Here is a 19,030-nt window from a genome sequence, read left to right on the forward strand (position 1 = left end):
GCATCCATCTGTCATAAAAGTAATATATACAGCTCCAGAGAGTTAATAAAGGCCTTCTGAACGGAAGCGATGCATTTTTGTAAGAAAAATATCAATATTTATAACTTTATAAACTATAACCACTGGCTTCCGGTAACGGCCATGCGCAAGTATGTTTCCGGCTAAAGAGTGACCTCTGACCCGACATATGACATAGTTGTAGGAGTAGCATAAGCTTAGGTGAGAGCAGACACCTCTTGCAGTTCAAACAAATAGGTAGGTTCAACAAACTTAAGCTCCTCTTCTCTTCTTCTCGTATTCTCGTATTAGACTTTGTTTTGCTCTATCCTCTGCGCTTCCGCGTTTGTCTATACGTCATGCATTCATACCTGTCAACACTCCCGTTTTCCCTGGAAGTATTTCACACCCATTTCCGCCCCCCTCCCGTTTTGTTATTTCTCCCGTGAAACTCCCGTAATTTGTATGGCCCAAACCTTGTTATATGAATAATCACATCAATATATTATTCCAAAGTTGTCCAGTTGCCAGATCTTGTATGCAACGCATCCTACTCACGCACACAATCAACAAATCATACAAATTTCAAGCCATTTGTGAGCTCAACCTGTCAACCTACAACCCAGTTGCACCGTCGATATCTGCGCAGGTAGTAGACGCGAAAAGTTGAATAAGTGTCACTGGTAGAAATGGGGAGAGAAGACTCAGTGGTAAATATTTAACGTTCGCCGTTGCGTCACACTTTTTCTAAAAGAGCAAATTTGAGGTGTTGTTGCAAATGCTTCGAACTTCCCCTTCGGCAGAGACCGTCACATCCTCTGCGCTTCCTGTCTGGGCGTTACCACACGGAAGCTGCACTCGCTAAGGGCCAACCTTCATTTCTCACACATTTTCCCAGTCCCCTCTTTAGCTCGGGTGGCTGGAAATGTCAATATTGCGGCAAATGAGCCTGTTATAAAAATATGCACACCTGCAAACAAACGCCGTTTTACAGGCGACACAAAACATGCCGCTCTCTTCTCTGCTCGAGCTAACTGTAAGCTTACGTCATTTCCCCCTGTGGCTCAGTGGTGAAATCGAAGGCTTTCGCGCCAGAGGCCCGTTTTCGATTGACGGCAGATGAAAATTATGCTGATCTCTTCACTGTGCTCACGGCCAGCTTTCTTACTTACAGAAAGCGACCATGCCCCTCACGCCCTCCCGTTCACACAGCGGGGTTCGAGTATTGATGAGCGTTCAAAAACAGATGAGCCCACGCCAGCCCTGCCCCCGCGTGACTCACAGAGACAGACTTTATTCTCCTGTAATCTCGGCTGCACTGAATCTTTTCACTAAAGCAAACGAGCTCACGCCGGCTCCGGCTCCGGCTCCGCCCCCCGCATGACTCACTCTCTTTGGCAGCGTCCGAAGACGGGGTTGGTCAGGCTCAACTTTGACCCCGCCTCCCATCTAATCCCAGCATAAGTGTGATTGGACGAAGCATTGCCAGCTTAGTCATGTTAAAGAGCCATCTCTGGCTTCCTACAATGGGTAGTGAACACAATCCTCTTTAGCTCAGGCTGGAGGTATTTAAAACGCAGGTTGAGTCTACTGTAATGTATGCTCCTGTTGGGAACTTATTATTCCTTCATCGAAGCAAAAACCAGGAGACTTGAGATGGATCTTATAAGCAGAAGAGATTTATTCTTCTAAGTCTGTAGTCTGTAGTTCATCATCATCAAGACTAACTCAAGACAGTTGCCTTGCAAATTTATAGACATTTAGGGGGAGGGATTTACATTGAGGTTGAACAAAGCATGCAAATTAAGTATACAGGTTTAGGTAAAACACCCTAGACTGAACGTCTGGCCAATCCTAATTCAATCAGCATAACAGTCTATTGCATTGCAAATTGCATAGACGAATCATTCGTGTGCTAATCCCATCAGTCTGAGTGATACTGGGACTCAAAGAGTCATTAAAGACAAAAGGTGCGTCTTGGGGCTACTGGCTCGAGCCATTAACGACAAAAGGTGACTTATAATAGAGAAAACAGGTCTGGCAGAAACTGTTGATACCATTATCCTAACCTAACCTTAAAATGCTAACTTCAATATACTCAACTTTTACTGTTGCAAACTAAATTAAACATTTAATAAATTTGTAATCCAACACTCCCCTGCAGACATACGCTGTTCCAACAGTGACTCTAATGAAGAAAGAGCGCTTTCTAGCTTTTTCTGGCACTGGAGATATAATAAATGTAGGTCGTTTGCCCACTATAAAGTACGCACCCCTGCACATAAGCACTAAGAATCTCAAACATTCCCCAGTCCCCTCTTCTCAGGCGGCTGGAAATGTCGATATTGCAGTCAATGGGCCTGTTACAAAACACGTTCACCTGCAAACAGACGCCGTTTTTACGGTGACGCAAATAAAGCACAAAAAGAGCTCTTTTCTGTCTGTGTCATATGTAGGTCACATGCCCACTACAAAGTACACACAAGCACTGTTCTCACAGTTTCAAACTTTCCCCCATCTCACGCTGGAGGTTTAATAAATGTAGCGCGTGTGCCTACTGTGAAGTATGCTCCCCTACACACAAGCACTGTTCCCACAGTTTCAAACTTTCCCCCAGCTCACGCTGGAGGTTTAATAAATGTAGCGCGTGTGCCTACTGTGAAGTATGCACCCCTACACACAAGCACTGTTCCCACAGTTTCAAATTTTCCCCCAGCTCACGCTGGATGTTTAATAAATGTAGCGTGTGTGCCTACTGTGAAGTATGCACCCCTACACACAAACACTACCAACACTGCTCTTTGTAAATAATTGGAACCTGTTTTGGGAGCGTCCTAGGCTCTTCCGCGCTGATGGCTTACACCCAAGTAGAATCGGAGCGGATCTTCTGTCGGATAACATCTCCAAGATGTTAAATACCGTCTGACTAGTAACCAAAAGTCCAAATTACAGTCTCTGCTGCACCAACTTAATTGATATAAATACTAGTGTAGAACATTGCATAGAAACTGTGTCTATTCCTCGTTTAGTGAGATCAAATAATAAATCTACTGCAGGATCTAGGAAAAATCTAATTGTTATTAAAACAGAAAATCTCGCTATTAGTGAACAAAAACAATTTCTAAAGCTAGGTCTTCTTAACATTAGATCACTCACAGACAGTTATTGTAAATGAAATCGTCACAGATAATAGCATCGATGTACTTTGCCTTACTGAAACCTGGCTTAAACCAAATTATTATTTCGGTCTTAATGAGTCTACTCCTCCAGGATACTGTTATAAGCATGAGCCCCGTCTGATTGGTCGTGGCGGCGGTGTTGCAACAATCTATGGAGATATTCTTAATGTTACCCAGAAAACAGGTCACAGGTTTAATTCGTTTGAAGTACTTGTACTAAATGTTACGCTCTCTGATGTAAGAAAAAAAATCCCTATTATCTCTTGCCTTGGCTACCGTATATAGTCCGCCAGGGCCTTACGCTGATTTCCTAAAAGAGTTTGCAGATTTTCTCTCAGATCTATTGGTCAACGTCGATAAAGCATTAATTGTTGGAGGTTTTAACATACACGTAGATAATTCAAATGATGCGTTAGGGGCTGCGTTTACAGTTTTATTAAACTCCTTTGTGGTCAAGCAAAACGTCACTGGTCCCACTCATCGTCTTAATCATACACTCGATTTAATTATATCATATGGAACCGATCCAACCGATATAGATATCATTCCACAAAGTGATGATGTTACTGACCATTACATGGTAACTTGCATATTACGTACTGCTGTAATATGTCATGCTGCGCCGCGTTATCGACCAGGCAGAACAATCCTTCCATCCACCATAGATAATTTCTCAAATTGCTTATCTGATCTGTCTCAGCTGCTGCCTGAACCCAAACAAACAGATGAACTAGAACTAACTAGCACTATGAGCACCATTCTCTCTAGAACACTGGATATTGTTGCACCCATTAAATTAAAAAAGAGTGAGAGAAAAGTAAAGCACCATGGTACAACAATACTACGCATGTTCTAAAGAGAGAAACCCATTATTTAGAGCGTAAATGGAAACAAACTAATTTAGAGGTCTTTAGAATCGCGTGGAAAGACAGTATGTCACGTTATAAAAAGGCCCTAAAAGCGGCCAGGGCTGAGCACCTCCGCAAACTAATAGAAAACAACCAAAACAATCCAAGGTTTTTATTTAACACCGTGGCTAGACTAACAAATAAACAAGCGTCACCTGAACAAAATATCCCGTTATAGTTTAGTAGTAATGATTTCATGAACTTCTTCACTGAGAAAATAGAAAGCATCAGAACCACAATTGTAAACGTTCAATCTTCAATCGCGCCTTATAATTTAGCCTCAATTATCACCCCGCAAGAACAATTACAGTGCTTTACAACTATAGAACAAAAAGAGTTAAATAATCTTATCACTTCATCTAAAACAACAACATGTTTATTAGATCCTATACCAACTAAACTACTGAAAGAAGTGTTACCTATAGTGGAAGAGCCTCTCCTTAATATTATTAACTCATCTTTATCTTTAGGTCATGTTCCAAGAACATTTAAATTGGCAGTTATAAAACCACTCATTAAGAAACCACAATTAGATCATAATAACCTAGCAAATTATAGACCCATTTCAAATCTTCCATTTATGTCTAAAATATTAGAAAAAGTTGTGTCCGCTCAACTGGGCTCTTTCTTGCAAGAAAATGACATCTATGAAAAGTTTCAGTCTGGATTCAGGCCGCACCATAGCACTGAAACTGCGCTCGTTAAAATCACAAATGATTTACTTTTAGCTTCTGACCAAGGCTGTATCTCAATATTAGTTTTACTTGATCTTAGTGCTGCGTTCGATACTATAGATCACACAATACTCTTAGATCGACTACAAAATTATACTGGTGTTCAAGGACAAGCATTAAGCTGGTTCAGATCATACTTATCTGACCGCTACCATTTTGTCTATTTAAATGGAGAAAAATCGATCATAACTTCAGTAAACTATGGAGTGCCGCAGGGATCTGTGTTAGGCCCTATTCTCAATATATATGATGTTACTTGGAAATATTATAAGGAAACATGGAATTAGTTTCCATTGTTATGCTGATGACACTCAAATATATATTTCATCACGCCGGATGAAAACGCTAAATTATCCAAATTGACAGAGTGTGTTAAAGATATAAAAGCTTGGATGACGCGTAATTTTCTTTTATTAAATCCAGACAAGACAGAGGTACTTATCGGTTCAAAAAACCGCCAACAAAACCTCTCACAATACAACTTTAACATAGTAGGATGCCCTGTTACTTTATCCTCTACAGTAAAAGACCTGGGTGTTATACTAGATTGCAACCTGTCTTTTGAAAATCAAATTTCATATGTTACAAAAACAACCTTTTTCCACCTTAGAAACATTGCTAAGCTACGTAATATGCTATCAATTTCTGATGCAGAAAAGTTAGTTCATGCATTCATGACCTCGAGACTAGATTACTGTAATGCTTTATTAGCTGGTTGTCCTGCATCCTCAATAAACAAGCTACAGTTAGTCCAAAATGCAGCCGCTAGAGTTCTTACTAGATCAAGAAAATATGATCATATAACACCGATTTTAACATCACTACATTGGTTACCTATAAAGTCCCGTATTAATTACAAGGTATTGCTACTGACTTATAAAGCCCTAAACGGCTTAGCTCCAGTCTATTTAACGGATCTTCTATCATCCTACAATCAATCGCGCTCTTTAAGATCACTAAATTCGAGGCTTTTGGTCATACCTAGGATATCCAGATCCACCAAAGGAGGGAGAGCATTTTCACATTTAGCTCCAAAACTCTGGAATAGCCTTCCTGATACTGTTCGTTGCTCAGACTCGCTCTCACAGTTTAAAACTAGATTAAAGACGCATCTCTTCAGCCAGGCATTCATCTAAAAATTTTAATCTTACAGTTAAATCCAGCCTCTAGTTCATAAACGCCAGAGGAGAACTGGCCGCCGACTGAGCCTGGGTTCTCCCAAGGTTTTTTTTTTCTCCATTAGGTCACCTGATGGAGTTTCAGGTCACCATTAGGTCACTTGATGGAGTTTTTCGGTTCCTTGCCACTGTTGCCTTTGGCTTGCTCAGTTGGGGATATTTTGTTTATATATTTAATTTAATTTTATCAATCAATAAATTCCACTAGAAACAAACCTTGTTGTATTATTTTAATTTAATACTGTGAAGCTGCTTTGATACAATCTGTATTGTGAAAAGCGCTATACAAATATACTTGACTTGACTTGACTGTATTAACTCTCCCCCCAGCCAGAGCGGGAGAGACATTAGCCGCTTTCCGACCAAGTAGTTACAGGAACTTAGTTCTAGGAACTGTCCACTTTTAAACAAAGAACTACTCTCCCCCAAACTCGGTTTTGCTGTTTGCGTTCGCACTGGCCAAGTGGCCATAGGAACTGGTAGGAGGGGTAAGGGAGTGACGCAAGCACGCTGACTTTTATTTTGACGGCGCGACGGACCTTTATTTTGGCGGCGCTGAGAACGCCAGAGCAAACAATGCTCGCATTCTCTGTGTTTATTAGTTACCGATCTGTCTAACAGTACTGTTTAATATGTTATTAGATAGAACTGTTATAGAAAGTAGACAGTATATTAAAAAAAGGTTATTAGCCTATGCCGTGTGGTTGATGTCCAGTGTAGCTAGCTGGGCAGATAAACATAATCATGTTTGGCTTGGTCCCCTCAAAGTTGCGTTGGATTTTCTCTTCAGCATAAAGGTTTAGAGACCCATCTATCACTGTTTTCCATGTTTGTATAGTTAGTTTATGGAGTAAATATATAGGCTATAATCTGTGTGTTTACATTCTAGCTGTTTTAAAAATGGCGGGTGCTGGTGTTCCGCGTGCGTTCGGTCAATCAGTGTACACTAACGTCACGGGTAGTTCCTATTTTGCTGGTTTAGACCCTACTCTGAAGTAGGACCTAAATTAGCTCCTCCAAATGGAGTTCCTAGAACTAAAATCATTCCTAGTTCCTGCAGTGCGAACACGCCGACATCCGGGTACTTTAGCCAATAGTTCTAGGAACTGTGAAAAGGTTCCTCCGGTCGGAAAGCGGCTAATAAATGTAGATTGTGTGCCCACTGTAAAGTATGCACCCCTACACATAAAAACTGTTCCCACATCAGTTTTCCCTCTAGCTCACGCTGGAGACGTGATAACGGATGTGCCCGCTGTAAAGCGCGCGCCCCCGCACATGAGTGCTGTTCACACAGCATTAAAAGCTCAAGACAGCTGGACTTATAGCTCAATCGGAGGCGCAGTTGATAACTCACAGATCCTGGCTCCTCATCCATCTAGAATGCCTGGGTCTCAGAATCAACATTTCCAAGAGCACACTGTCTCCCAGCCAGAATATTTCTTTCCTGGGTATAGTGATAGACTCTATATGAATGAAAGCGCGCCTTACACCAGAGCGCGCGCTCTCCATTCAACGCCTAGCGGTGTCTTTCAGAGCGGGCACTCGCACTCCTCTCAAAAGATTTCAGAGGATGTTGGGTCTCATGGCCTCAGCATCACGGTACTCCAGCTAGGACTACTGCGCATGCGTCCTCTCCAACACTGGCTAAAACCCCGTGTACCAGCTAACGCATGGCGATCTGGCCACTTACTAATCAGAGCGAGTCACGGCTGCATCAAAGCCCTGGTTCCCTGGAAAGCGACCGACTGGTACCAGTCTGGCTTGAGTTTGGGTGTGGTTTCAAAGAGAAAAGTGATCTTGACAGATGCCTCCAACCTAGGTTGGGGGGCCCTTTACGAGGGCAGGCCCATCTCTGGGCTATGGTCAAGCCCAGAGAAGCGTCTACATGTAAACTGTCTAGAGATGAGAGCGATCGCTCTATCACTGAAAGCTTTTCTCCCATATCTAAAAGGCCACCACGTCATGGTCCGAATGGACAACATGGCAGTGGTGTCTTACATAAATCGCCAGGGCGGTCTCAGGTCAAACAACCTGCACGGCATGGCCAGGAGTCTCATTCTATGGGCTCAGTACAACCTGCACTCCCTGAGGGCAGTGCATGTGCCAGGCATTCTGAACCAAGTTGCAGGTTATGCTGTCCAGAGACAAGGTTCCCCCAGGGGAATGGTCTCTCCACCCTCAGACGGTTCAGCTAATATAGAGCATCTTCGGCAAAGCAGAGGTCGACCTCTTCGCCTCAACGCTCGTTGCCGAACATTTTTCTCAAAGAACAGGGAATGTCGAACTTGCCCACGAATGGCCGAGCCATCCGCTATATGCATTTCCTCCTGTCACGATGCTACCACAGGTCATCGAACGGATCAGGGAAAGCAAGTGTGCAGTGCTACTAATAGCCCCTCTCTGGAAGACCCAGTTATGGTTCTCCGAGTTGACACAACTGCTGAAAACAGCCCCATGGCCAATTCCGCTGAGGAGAGATCTCCTCACGCAGTTGAACGGGAAAATCTGGCATCCCCGTCCCGACTTCATGTATGGCCCCTCAACGGGTACCGGGGTGTCTCCCGGATAGGGTGCTGAAAACCATCACTGAAGCAAGAGCGCCCTCAACTAGGCATCTCTATGCTCAGAAATGGGGGGTGTTCTCTGACTGGTGTGCAGCATGGAGCCTGGACCCCTACTCTTGCGAAGCACCAAGTATACTCGCCTTTTTACAAGAGCTCATGGACGCGGGTCGCACCCCCTCCATGCTCAAAGTATATGTGGCGACCATAACAGCATCCCACGCTCTTGTGGCCGGACAATCACTAGGAAGAAACAACCTCGTCGTCCGCTTCCTTAAAGGGGCAAGGAGGCTGAACCCTCCGCGACCCCCCTCTGTGCCTATCTGGGACCTTTCACCGGTCCTGGAAGCATTGAAGGGTGCCCTGTTTGAGCCGCTTCAGTCTGCAGACCTGAAGCACCTCTCGCTCAAAACCGCTCTTTACTGGCACCCACTTCAGTAAAAGTGTGGGCGATTACACGCGCTGTCAGCGAGCGCGATCTGCCTTGAGTTTGGGCCTAACGACTCCAGAGCCGTCCTTAAGCCAAGGCATGGTTATATTCCTAAAGTGCTCTCGACTTTCAGAGCACAGGTTATTTCCCTAGCAGCTCTTTCCTCACCATAAGACGAAAGAGATGCGAATTTACTCTGTCCCGTCAGGGCTCTCAGAGTTTATCTAGAGCGTTCTGCCTCATTCAGACAGTCAGAACAGCTTTTCGTGTGCTTTGGCGGCTGCACCAAGGGGCTCACCGTCTCAAAGCAGAGATTATCGCGCTGTATAGTTGATGCTATAGCGCTGGCTTATGAGTCTAAGGGCCTTCGTTGCCCCTTAGGCGTCAGAGCTCATTCCACGAGAGGCATGGCCTCGTCTTGGGCTTGGTCAAGTGGAATACCCATGGAAGATATCTGTGCGGCGGCCGGCTGGGCCTCGCCGTCCACATTTATCAGGTTTTGTAACCTGCAAGTTCCCACTTTGCAGTCAAGGGTACTTTCAATATAAAATCTGTAAGCACAAACCCTCTAAAACTTGGGCCTGATACATATCCGGTCCTGTTTTAACTCGAACTACGGTTCTCATATATATATACTGTATATATACATTATAAGAGTTTGGCCCTCATTAGGCCCATTCCTTGTTTTTCCCTATATGAAGCCCGTCACTGACTGGCTTATTGGGTTCATACTTTACTCTTTCACAGCCTCAGGCATCTTGCCTCGGGCTACCGTATCGAGCGAAGTTAAGCACGCACAACGTTTTGAAGGGGGTTCCCATAGCGTAAGCTAACTTACGCAATACGAGAGATCTCTCGAAAGGGAACGTCTCGGTTACTAACGTAATCTCGGTTCCCTGAGATGAGGGAATGAGTATTGCGTTACCCATCTTGCTTTTGTGCTTTGATCAGGGGATCGCTTCAGTCAATTAAACCTGAGGTCCTAGGCGGAGAATGGACGCTTTTGTAGGCGTAAGCCACGCCCATTCTGGCGGGCTCTGACGTGCCAGGGCGCAAAGTGCCCTGATTGGTTTGCGCGTCTCGCTGATGCTCTCGCCGTTCATCTGTGTAAGCTGTGCAGCTGCACTGCGTTTTAAAGATTTGGCTTCAATATTCTCAAGAAAAGGAGTTTTCCCATTGCGTAAGCTAAATTACGCAGTACTCGTTCCCTCATCTCAGGGAACCAAGATTACGTTAGTAACCGATACATTTTTCTGCCATCCTTTGCCTGGCGTTACATTATATGATGCGCTCTTATTCATGCAAATGCTTTTAAACAATTCAAGCCAAGACAAATTGAGCGCCAGAATCGAGTTATCTTTCGGCTTGAAGTTGAACGTATACTAACACACGCAATTATGCCAAAATGTCCATTTTGTCGAGTATCCTTATAAGAGCAGACTGAGCAGTCTTAACTGAATGTGAAGAGTTGTGAGAGAATGAGGCGCGTGTGAGATCCGTCATCCTCTGTCAGCAGCGGCAGGTTTTAAAGAGACAGCAGCCACTAAAGCTTTCTGTCAGTTAAGTTACACAAGAACAAAGGGAACAGAGAAAAACACTCAATGCTCTTGACTAAAGAACTATATATAATTAAAAAATATATGCTGTGCAAACTGTTAGATAACTTTATTCAATTTCTGGAGATTTGCTATTAGACAAATATTTAAAATATACTGTCTTTATGTTGTTTCTACATTAATTTGGAGATTCTGTGAAATTATTACATTATAAAATATATTAAAAACGTTTTTAATTGCGATTCATCGTGATTAATCACAGAATTTTTTTGTGATTAATCTAGTTAATTACTGCAATCGATAAAAATGAATAAAGAAGAAACATGAATAAGTCTTATTCATGTTTCTTTTTAGTTTTATTGAATATTATGTTAATATATATATTTATATATATTAAAGTCCCCGTGAACCGGAAGTTGCAAACGACTTTTCTCCAGTGTTATGACGTATTTCCAAGTGAAACGGAATATTGAACAGAGGGCAGGGTTTTACTTAGCGCTCCTCCTCTCCATCTCTCGCTCATAGCAGACTAACAGTTTGAGGGGAGTGGTTAAGCGTTTTCAAACCAAGCCGTCAAACCTACGTCATCAGAAAAAGACGCCATTCCAGACCGGAAGTAACTTTTCAGATTTTGATTAAAGATTACCATGGTAAAAAATTTTTTTTAATAATTTACTTGCACGGATTAATTGTTCACCACAAGACTAGTAATATGCGCTAACAAAGTAAATAGGGTCAATTTTGATTTCATGGGGACTTCATTACTTCATTATATATTTATGTTAATATCTGCGCCATTAATGTGTATTTAGCCTGCCTCTGCCATCCAGTACATCCCATAATCCCCCAAACCCCCACAAAAAAACAGGTCTCCCGTATTTTGGTACCCAAATGTTGACAGGTATGCATGCATTGGGTCAGAGGTCACTATCCTCCACCTGGAGGAACCGTCCACAGCTCCCGTCCAAGGCCTGTAAGACGACGGCAGGCCTGGCTGCTAAGGCTTACAGTGCCGCTGAACAGGCTGCCTTTGTCTTACATGCCATTGGCACCCTGCAAGTCCACAAGGCCAAAGCACTAAAAGAGCCCCACAATGGTAGTTCTGAGCCGGGGTTGATGCAGGAACTGCGCACGACTGACCTCGCCTCCGGGCGACAGAAGTCATAGTGCAGGCCCCGGCCAGACAATGTCCACCTTGGTGGTCCAGGAATGTCATCTCTGGCTAAACCTTGCAGAGATGTGGGATGCCAACAAAGTGCGCTTACTCGACGCATGGTGGCCAGGTGGAGAATCTTTTGTTTTCATTTCGAAAACAGCCTTTTCTATTCCACAGCTGGCTCAACTGGCAGCGGTACCCTATTTCAATCTCTGGAGCATACTGGGTACAGTTTGGCAGTGAGTGATGCTATGCAATGAGTGATGCAGCCACTACCCCCCTTCGGGTCAACATGGAGAAGAGCAAGCTCTCCCCTGTGCGTAGCATCTCTTTTCTCCATAGGCTCCTGGGGCATATGGCATCTGCTGCTGCATTCACTTAGCTCGGATTGATGCATGTGAGATCACTACAACAGCGGAGCACAGCGGAGTCACAGCGGAGTCCTGAGATGGGTATGGGGGTGTGGCACACACCGTGTGACCATAACCGCACTGGTGGGCATGTCTAGAGTCTCTTCAGACAAAGTTGTAACCTGGAAGCGTGTCCGTTTCATGCTATTTATATCCTCTCACGAGCTTGCATTCCAATGACGTCATCGTTAGAGGTTACTTAAGCCAAGATCTTGGTGTGTTTGCCACACATGCTTCACAACAAAAGTCAATTGAAGTTGACTATTTCTATTTTTAATAATGATTTATCCGTGCGTAACGATATTTTTTTAAAATTCATGTGCACTCATAATCTTTAATCAAATTAACTTCCCTTCCTCTTACAGTGACATCTCTTCTCTTCTCTGATGATGCACGAGGGCGGGATCAACCTGTCTCATGAGATCACAGCAATAGCAAACCACAACCATCCAACCAATTCCTCATGGACAAAATCAATGCACAACCTATCTTTTTTTCTTTGTTCAAGAAGCTGTTTCACTTGTATATATGTTATTTTCTGCTTGCTAAGTCTGACGTCACATGTCACCATTTCCATGGTCCAAACACTCTATCAGATGCCAAAAGCAAACAATAAATGGTGTTAATATTCACTCATCATGTGATGTAATACTACCGAAAGATCATGGTCCTAATGTTTATTTCCATACTGAAATCTCAGATGGCCAGATAGATATTCATCTTTTATGATTTGTTAAAATATTGGTGCCTGGGACACCATGAGCCCGGACACTATAGTTGTACACTATGAGTTTTTAAAAGCTTATAATCCTACTTTAAATCTGTGATATGTTAAGATAGTATTCTCAATGGAAACGAGTATAGGCCTGGATCTGGAAACAGTATTACTTACTGTGTACACCATGACCTATTAAGCAGATTGGGAAGAAAAGACTAATGCAACTTCTGGTTCATGCCAAATTTAAAGCTTTAAACTAAACTAGGTTGGGATAGCTCGACAGTCTTTAGTGATAAGGTAAGACACGGTATGATTTTTTGCAGGGTGGGATGTCTAGGATTCCTTCTCCTCAACATCAGACTCATCAGTGTAGAAGAAGAAGAAGAAGAAGAGGAAGAAGAAGAAGAAGAAGATGAAGAAAATTGTCTTGGGTTACTTGACTGTAACCCTGTTCCCTAAAAAAGCAGGAACGATATCATACCCTTATGAGAATGTTCTTTGTTCAACCGGTTGTGAAGCATGTGTGGCAAACACACCAAGAACTTGGCTTAAGTAACCTCTAACGATGACGTCATTGGAATGCAAGCTCATGAGAGGATATAAATTGCAGGAAACGGACATGCTTCCAGGTTACAACTTTGTCTGAAGAGACTCTAGACATGCCCACCAGTGCGGCAATGGGAAGCAGCATCACATTCCTGCTTTTTCAGGGAACAGGGTTACAGTCAAGTAACCCAAGATGTTCCCTATCAAAAGCAACACTCGATGCTGCGTATCATATGCTGTTGAGAATGAGAATATGAATGCCACCGCACTAGAAAGTGTCTGGACCCCTCGAGGTTGTGTAGTGTGTCTGCACAAATGTTGGATAGGTCTCAGATATTACTTTGGGATGTTGACTCAAGGACATGGAAACCTGGAACAGCATGAACATCCAAACTATAAATCTGTTAAGAGGACCAGCCTGCCGTATCACATACATGTTACAAGGGGGTGCCCCTTGCCAAAGCCTTGGGGGATGCAAAGTTTAAGCAGGATGGCGAGACAGACAGAGCCTGCAAATCCCCAATTCTCTTTAGAAAAGTAATAACCATGAGTAAAAAAACATCTTTAGAGCCAGAAGCTTGACTAGTGGCTCTAGTGGGACCTGGCCTTAGTTCTTGAGGGCCTAGTCAAGAACTCAAGAACTAAGGCCAGGTCCCACAATGGGACTTTCACTCTGGTGATGGTGGTGCTGGTGTACCACCAGCCTTGGAGGGGTGATGGGGGTATGTGGCAAGCAGAGCGGGGCAGAGAGTTGTGGGAATGAGTCTCACGGAAGGAGAACCAGAAGGATAAAAGGAGGAATGACAAAACTGCAAGACGGAAGAGGACCAAGCCTGGACTTTACGTTGTGTTTTGTTTATGTTTGTGTGGCAGTGGTCCGTGAAGGACTGCCACTTTACTTTCGTTCTGATATTTGTGTTTATTTTTTAATTAAAGTCACGTTTATCGTTCACCGGTTCCCACCTTCTTCTTCCTTGAACCTTAAACCTTTGTTACATATGATAATTTTTTTCTTGCATATTATATAAAAACTGACAGTTATGACAGAGGCTTCCACTCAGGAGGCTTCTTGGCCCAACCAGGTTCATCATACCCTAGTGGGGCAGTATAATCTCCTTTTATGTTAAAATTTGTGCTTTAAAAACTAAATTAGCGAATGCTTTCTTCCCTTGATAATATATTGGAAAATACATCATTGTCCTGTATGCAAAATATGCTAAATAATTTTACCCTATATTGACCTGCACAGTGTGTAATTCAGTTTTTGAATGAACAGAGCCCAATCATATAGGGATCTTTTTATTTTATTTGGATACAGTGAACACAGGGAAATAAGATAATTAAACAAGTGGATTGTATAGCACTGCACAAAAGAATAACATAAAATAATGACATAAAAAAATTAACTTGGATAAAAATTAAAACATTTTAGTAAATTACTACACAGTCAGTTGCATAAATTAACAAGCAAATATTAACACTACTTTATACTTCACTATGTTTATACAGATGTATGTTCTCAAATGTAGTAACTGTCAACTAGAGGTTATACAGCATTTCATGGGTATCAGGATGTTCTTCAGTGGCGTAAAACAGCAGCTAATCCAGATTCACATGAGCGTCTCTGACTGCTGGGCCCTGTAAAGGTCAGAAACAGTTCATATATTATTTTAGAAATGTTTATATACATTTTTATATCATTTATTAATTTAATAAATAGCAATTTGGTGCAAATTTTTAGTTCAACACAGCAAATAAATTTACACTTACATCTTTTCAAGAACCCTCCTGATTAAATTCTGGGTGAATTTAGACTCTGGATTTAAACATTTCCGCTCTGCACTCTTCAAAGTGACACTGGAAATAAAAAAAGGAAAGATGAGCTGAATGCGTTCAAGAATCTTGAGATAGCAGTATGATCATTAATGTGTAAATATCCATGTAAAATCATTGTTTTTGTTCTTACATAATCTCTTGTTTTCCACAAGATGGACTTGGAGGCATGATTTCAAACTTCTCAATGTTCTTTCTTAAAACCACATCCACTCCTTTGCCAGCACAGAAGCACCTGCCATTGTGAATCTTGTTCTGCCCTGGAAGAGAATTTATTTTTTTAGGATTTTTTAGCTGCAGAACATAACAACAAACTAATATTTAGAAGAGATACCCTTGCAGAATCAATAGTACGGTCTTAATAAACAACACTCACCGTGTACTTCTTGAGCAAGCAGACAGACCAGAAAAACAATAACTGCAGCAGTCTTCATTGTGTTTAAGGTTTTGATGACTGTCTAAGGCTGTTATTACTGAAGACGATTAGCTGCTTATATAGCCATCAGAAGATCAGGGGTTTATAGCACAGGCATAGTTCCCAGTCTCACTTTCACAAGCACAGCTGTTTCGATTTCCCATTTCTTTGAAATGCCTTTGCTCAAAGCTTTGGATATGTGCAGGTCTCTTGTCATTTAGTGTCATGATTGCTCTTGGCAATGAGGAAGAGTTTGTTTTATCACAATTTTGAAAGCTGATGTGAATTCTTTAAGCCAAATATACATTTAGAGACCAAATGTAATACATTCCTGCACAAGTACTAAACCACCCTTAATACTGACATTCATCTATAATTATAATGTCATTTGTACAAACAAATGTAAACAAACAATCAAATTTGCCACAAATGTGTTCAAAACCATGTGCACACATTGTTAAAATGTTTAAAATAATAATAAACACTAACATTTTGGATCATGAAATGGCCAAAACAGTGATGATGAAAATTAGTGACATCACAGCAAACTAGGAAATGAACTAAACTTCTGTTTTCAGAGGAACAGAATCAGTCATCAGTTTTCACTTCCCCTGTATCTGAAATAGATTCTTAATGAGAAGCTCACATTTAATGATAAACAATTAGCAGCAAAAGACAGGAAATTTTGTCTCTAAAAAAAAAATTCCACCATAAACTGCTTTAATTTAGAGTGAGTGAAATAAGAGGAGATTTATTGCATAAGATAAATGTTACTTTGCTCACAGCTGATTGTTCCAGTTTTGGTTTGCAATCTCTAACCAAGAATAAAACCTGCTCTGGGCCATGGCCAGAAACCCGCTCAAAACCAATCCACCTTCTTGAGCCTGAAAAAACAGAGTTTGTTCAAAATTACCTGGGTAGCAAGTGAAACCGGCTTCATGCAATAGTCCAACGCTATCTCACGACCAATTCGTACGAATTGGACGAGTGTGGGAAAATTGGCTAATTCGTACGAATTCGTACGACCTCACTCGTACGAATTTGAACGATTTGTCTAAACCAGGGTTCACCAATCTCGGTCCTGGAGGGCCGCTGTCCTGGAGAGTTTAGCTCCAACCAGCTCCAACACACCTGTTTGAAAGTTTCTAGTATGCCTAGTGAGACCTTGATTAGCTGGTTCAGGTGTGTTTAATTGGGGTTGGAGCTAAACTCTGCAGGACAGCGGCCCTCCAGGACCGAGATTGGTGAACCCTGGTCTAAACTCACGTGATGGGTAGGTTTAGGGTAGGTTTAGGGGCGGGGTCAGGGGTAGGTCATTCGTATGAATTCATACGAATTGGGTAAATCGTCAAATATGTACGATTTAGGAAAAATCTTACTAATTCGTACGAGTGAGGTCGTATGAATTCGTACGAATTAGCCACCTCGTCGAATTCGTACGAATTGCCGTGAGATCAGGCTGAATAGTCCACTGCACCACAACACCCACTCGTTCAATCACATCAGAATACTTACCTGCAACACCTGTCACTACTCATGAGTGGGGGGGTTAATAAAGGCCTTCTGAAGCGAAGCGATGCGTTCGTGTACGAAAAATATCCATATTTAAAACTAACGTAATGATGAACGCGGTTGCCCAGCCCTGTTTGATCTGCGAGAGGCGTCAAAGCTTACGCTACTCCTACGTCATACATCATCAAGTGTTACTCTTTTGGTGTAAGTCGACGCGTAGGGCCGTCTGCCGGAAGCTAGATATTTTACTTACACAAACGCATCACTTCACTTCAGAAGGCCTTTATTAACCCCCCAGAGCCATTTCAAGCACTTTTATCATGGATGGATACGCTCTGATGGACTTCCAAAATCATATACCCATTTACTCCCATTATGAGGTTTGGAAGAGCCAGGACATTTTTAATATAGGCTAACTCCAATTTTATTCGTCTGAAAGAAGAATGTCATATACACCTAGGATGGCTTCAGGGTGAGTAAATCATGGGCTAATTTTCATTTTTGGGTGAATTATCCCTTTAAGGACTCTTATAGCCTACTCACCCATAGACTATGTATATGTACACTCTAAAAAAATATGGTTCTTTAAAGGTTCTTTACACATAGTAACAATTCGATTTAGTACCGCATTGTTCTGAAGAACCCTTTATATGCTGAAAGTTTAGGGTTCTTTATTCCCACCTTTTTTCAAATCTGTAACTGTTAAAGCCTTCTTATTACTGATTTTCTGGAGCTCAGCTATACAACTACAGTTACTACACAGACTGTCAAAATACTCTCAACACGTAAATGATTTTTTTCTTAAAATGTCTAAAAATTATAACTTAAATTTTTTTTAAAGTTATAATTTATAGACAATTGTCTTTTTCTCTTTTGGTTTAACAGAACATATAGTGTGAGCAGCTCTGTTCAGTTTTGGATACTCATCTTCTCCACAAAGTAAATAACAGAGAAATGGGATTTATGATCCATATTGTTTGATTTTTTAAAAACATTAAAGCTATACCATGACTTTATAGAATTTTTTTCTTTTAACATGGTAAAGGGCTCATTCTGTCCATTTTTGCTAATTTTGGCCTTCATGAACATAATTGTTTTTACATAATCAAATGGAAGAGACACAATGTAACTCTAAACTCAATTGTGTATTTCAGATGCTGTCATGTATCATAACCTCATCATCTGGAGAGAGAAACTGCCACTCAGAATACACACATAATGAAGGACAAAGACATCATAGGGGATTGTGAAGATATTTCACTGGAGCTTGGTCTTCATTACATCTACATCGTGTTCAATGTCAATTGTTATGTCAAAGGTATTCAGCTAACAACTGTTATTAGAGCACTGTCATTTTTGCTACAATCTGCCATGTCAATAAAAAATAAAGTACATGAACAACACTGAAAAAAACAATAAGTAAAATGTAATTAATTTTTGAATATCCAAGGCCGGTTGGATGTACTGCCAAATTCTCTGAAAAGCCTTTGGAGATGGCTTACGGTATAGAGAAATGAAGATTCAATTCACAGGCAACAGCTCTGGTGGACATTCCTGCAGTCAGCATGCCAAATGCACGCTCCCTCAAAACTTGCAACATCTGTGACATTTTGCTGTGTGATAAAACTGTACATTTTAGAGTGGCCTTTTATTGTGGTCATATATATATATATATATATATATAGAGAGAGAGAGAGAGAGAGAGAGAGAGAGAGGCTATAACTGAGCCATCCTCAGTTTGTCATGGTCTTGTCTTTCACTAAATGTGTATGAACTTACCTGACTCATTCTTCATTTGTGCCTACTTGCCTTCATCATGCTATCCTCTCTCCCAGTCATCGAGCATCTGAAATACAAAGAGCTCTGTTCAGTTTAAAAGAGCTCTGTTCGTCTGAAA

General features: G+C 41.8%; 1 protein-coding gene across 1 annotated transcript; it reads right to left on the bottom strand.

Moving 5' to 3' along the window:
* Window positions 1–14,639: 14,639 nt before the first annotated feature.
* LOC307159611 (C-X-C motif chemokine 11-6-like) lies at window positions 14,640–15,674 on the bottom strand. Its single transcript, XM_079873082.1, has 4 exons — window positions 15,583–15,674; window positions 15,340–15,466; window positions 15,144–15,230; window positions 14,640–15,011 (listed from the first exon to the last, which is right to left on the bottom strand). Exons 1-4 carry the CDS (start codon window positions 15,638–15,640, stop codon window positions 14,984–14,986), a joined length of 300 nt encoding a protein of 99 aa, XP_079729208.1. The 5' UTR covers window positions 15,641–15,674; the 3' UTR covers window positions 14,640–14,983.
* Between the last annotated feature and the right edge of the window lie 3,356 nt (window positions 15,675–19,030).

The sequence above is a fragment of the Squalius cephalus genome (genome assembly GCF_949319135.1).
Source record: "Squalius cephalus genome assembly, chromosome: 5".
NCBI lineage: Eukaryota > Metazoa > Chordata > Actinopteri > Cypriniformes > Leuciscidae > Squalius > Squalius cephalus.

Coding starts and splice junctions, on each gene's coding strand:
- LOC307159611 (XM_079873082.1), bottom strand. CDS start 15,640: ATGAAGACTGCTGCAGTTATTGTTTTTCTGGTCTGTCTGCTTGCTCAA. Junction 15,231..15,339: donor TGTGGAAAACAAGAGATTAT/GTAAGAACAAAA, acceptor TTTTATTTCCAG/TGTCACTTTGAAGAGTGCAG. Junction 15,012..15,143: donor AGGAGGGTTCTTGAAAAGAT/GTAAGTGTAAAT, acceptor TGACCTTTACAG/GGCCCAGCAGTCAGAGACGC.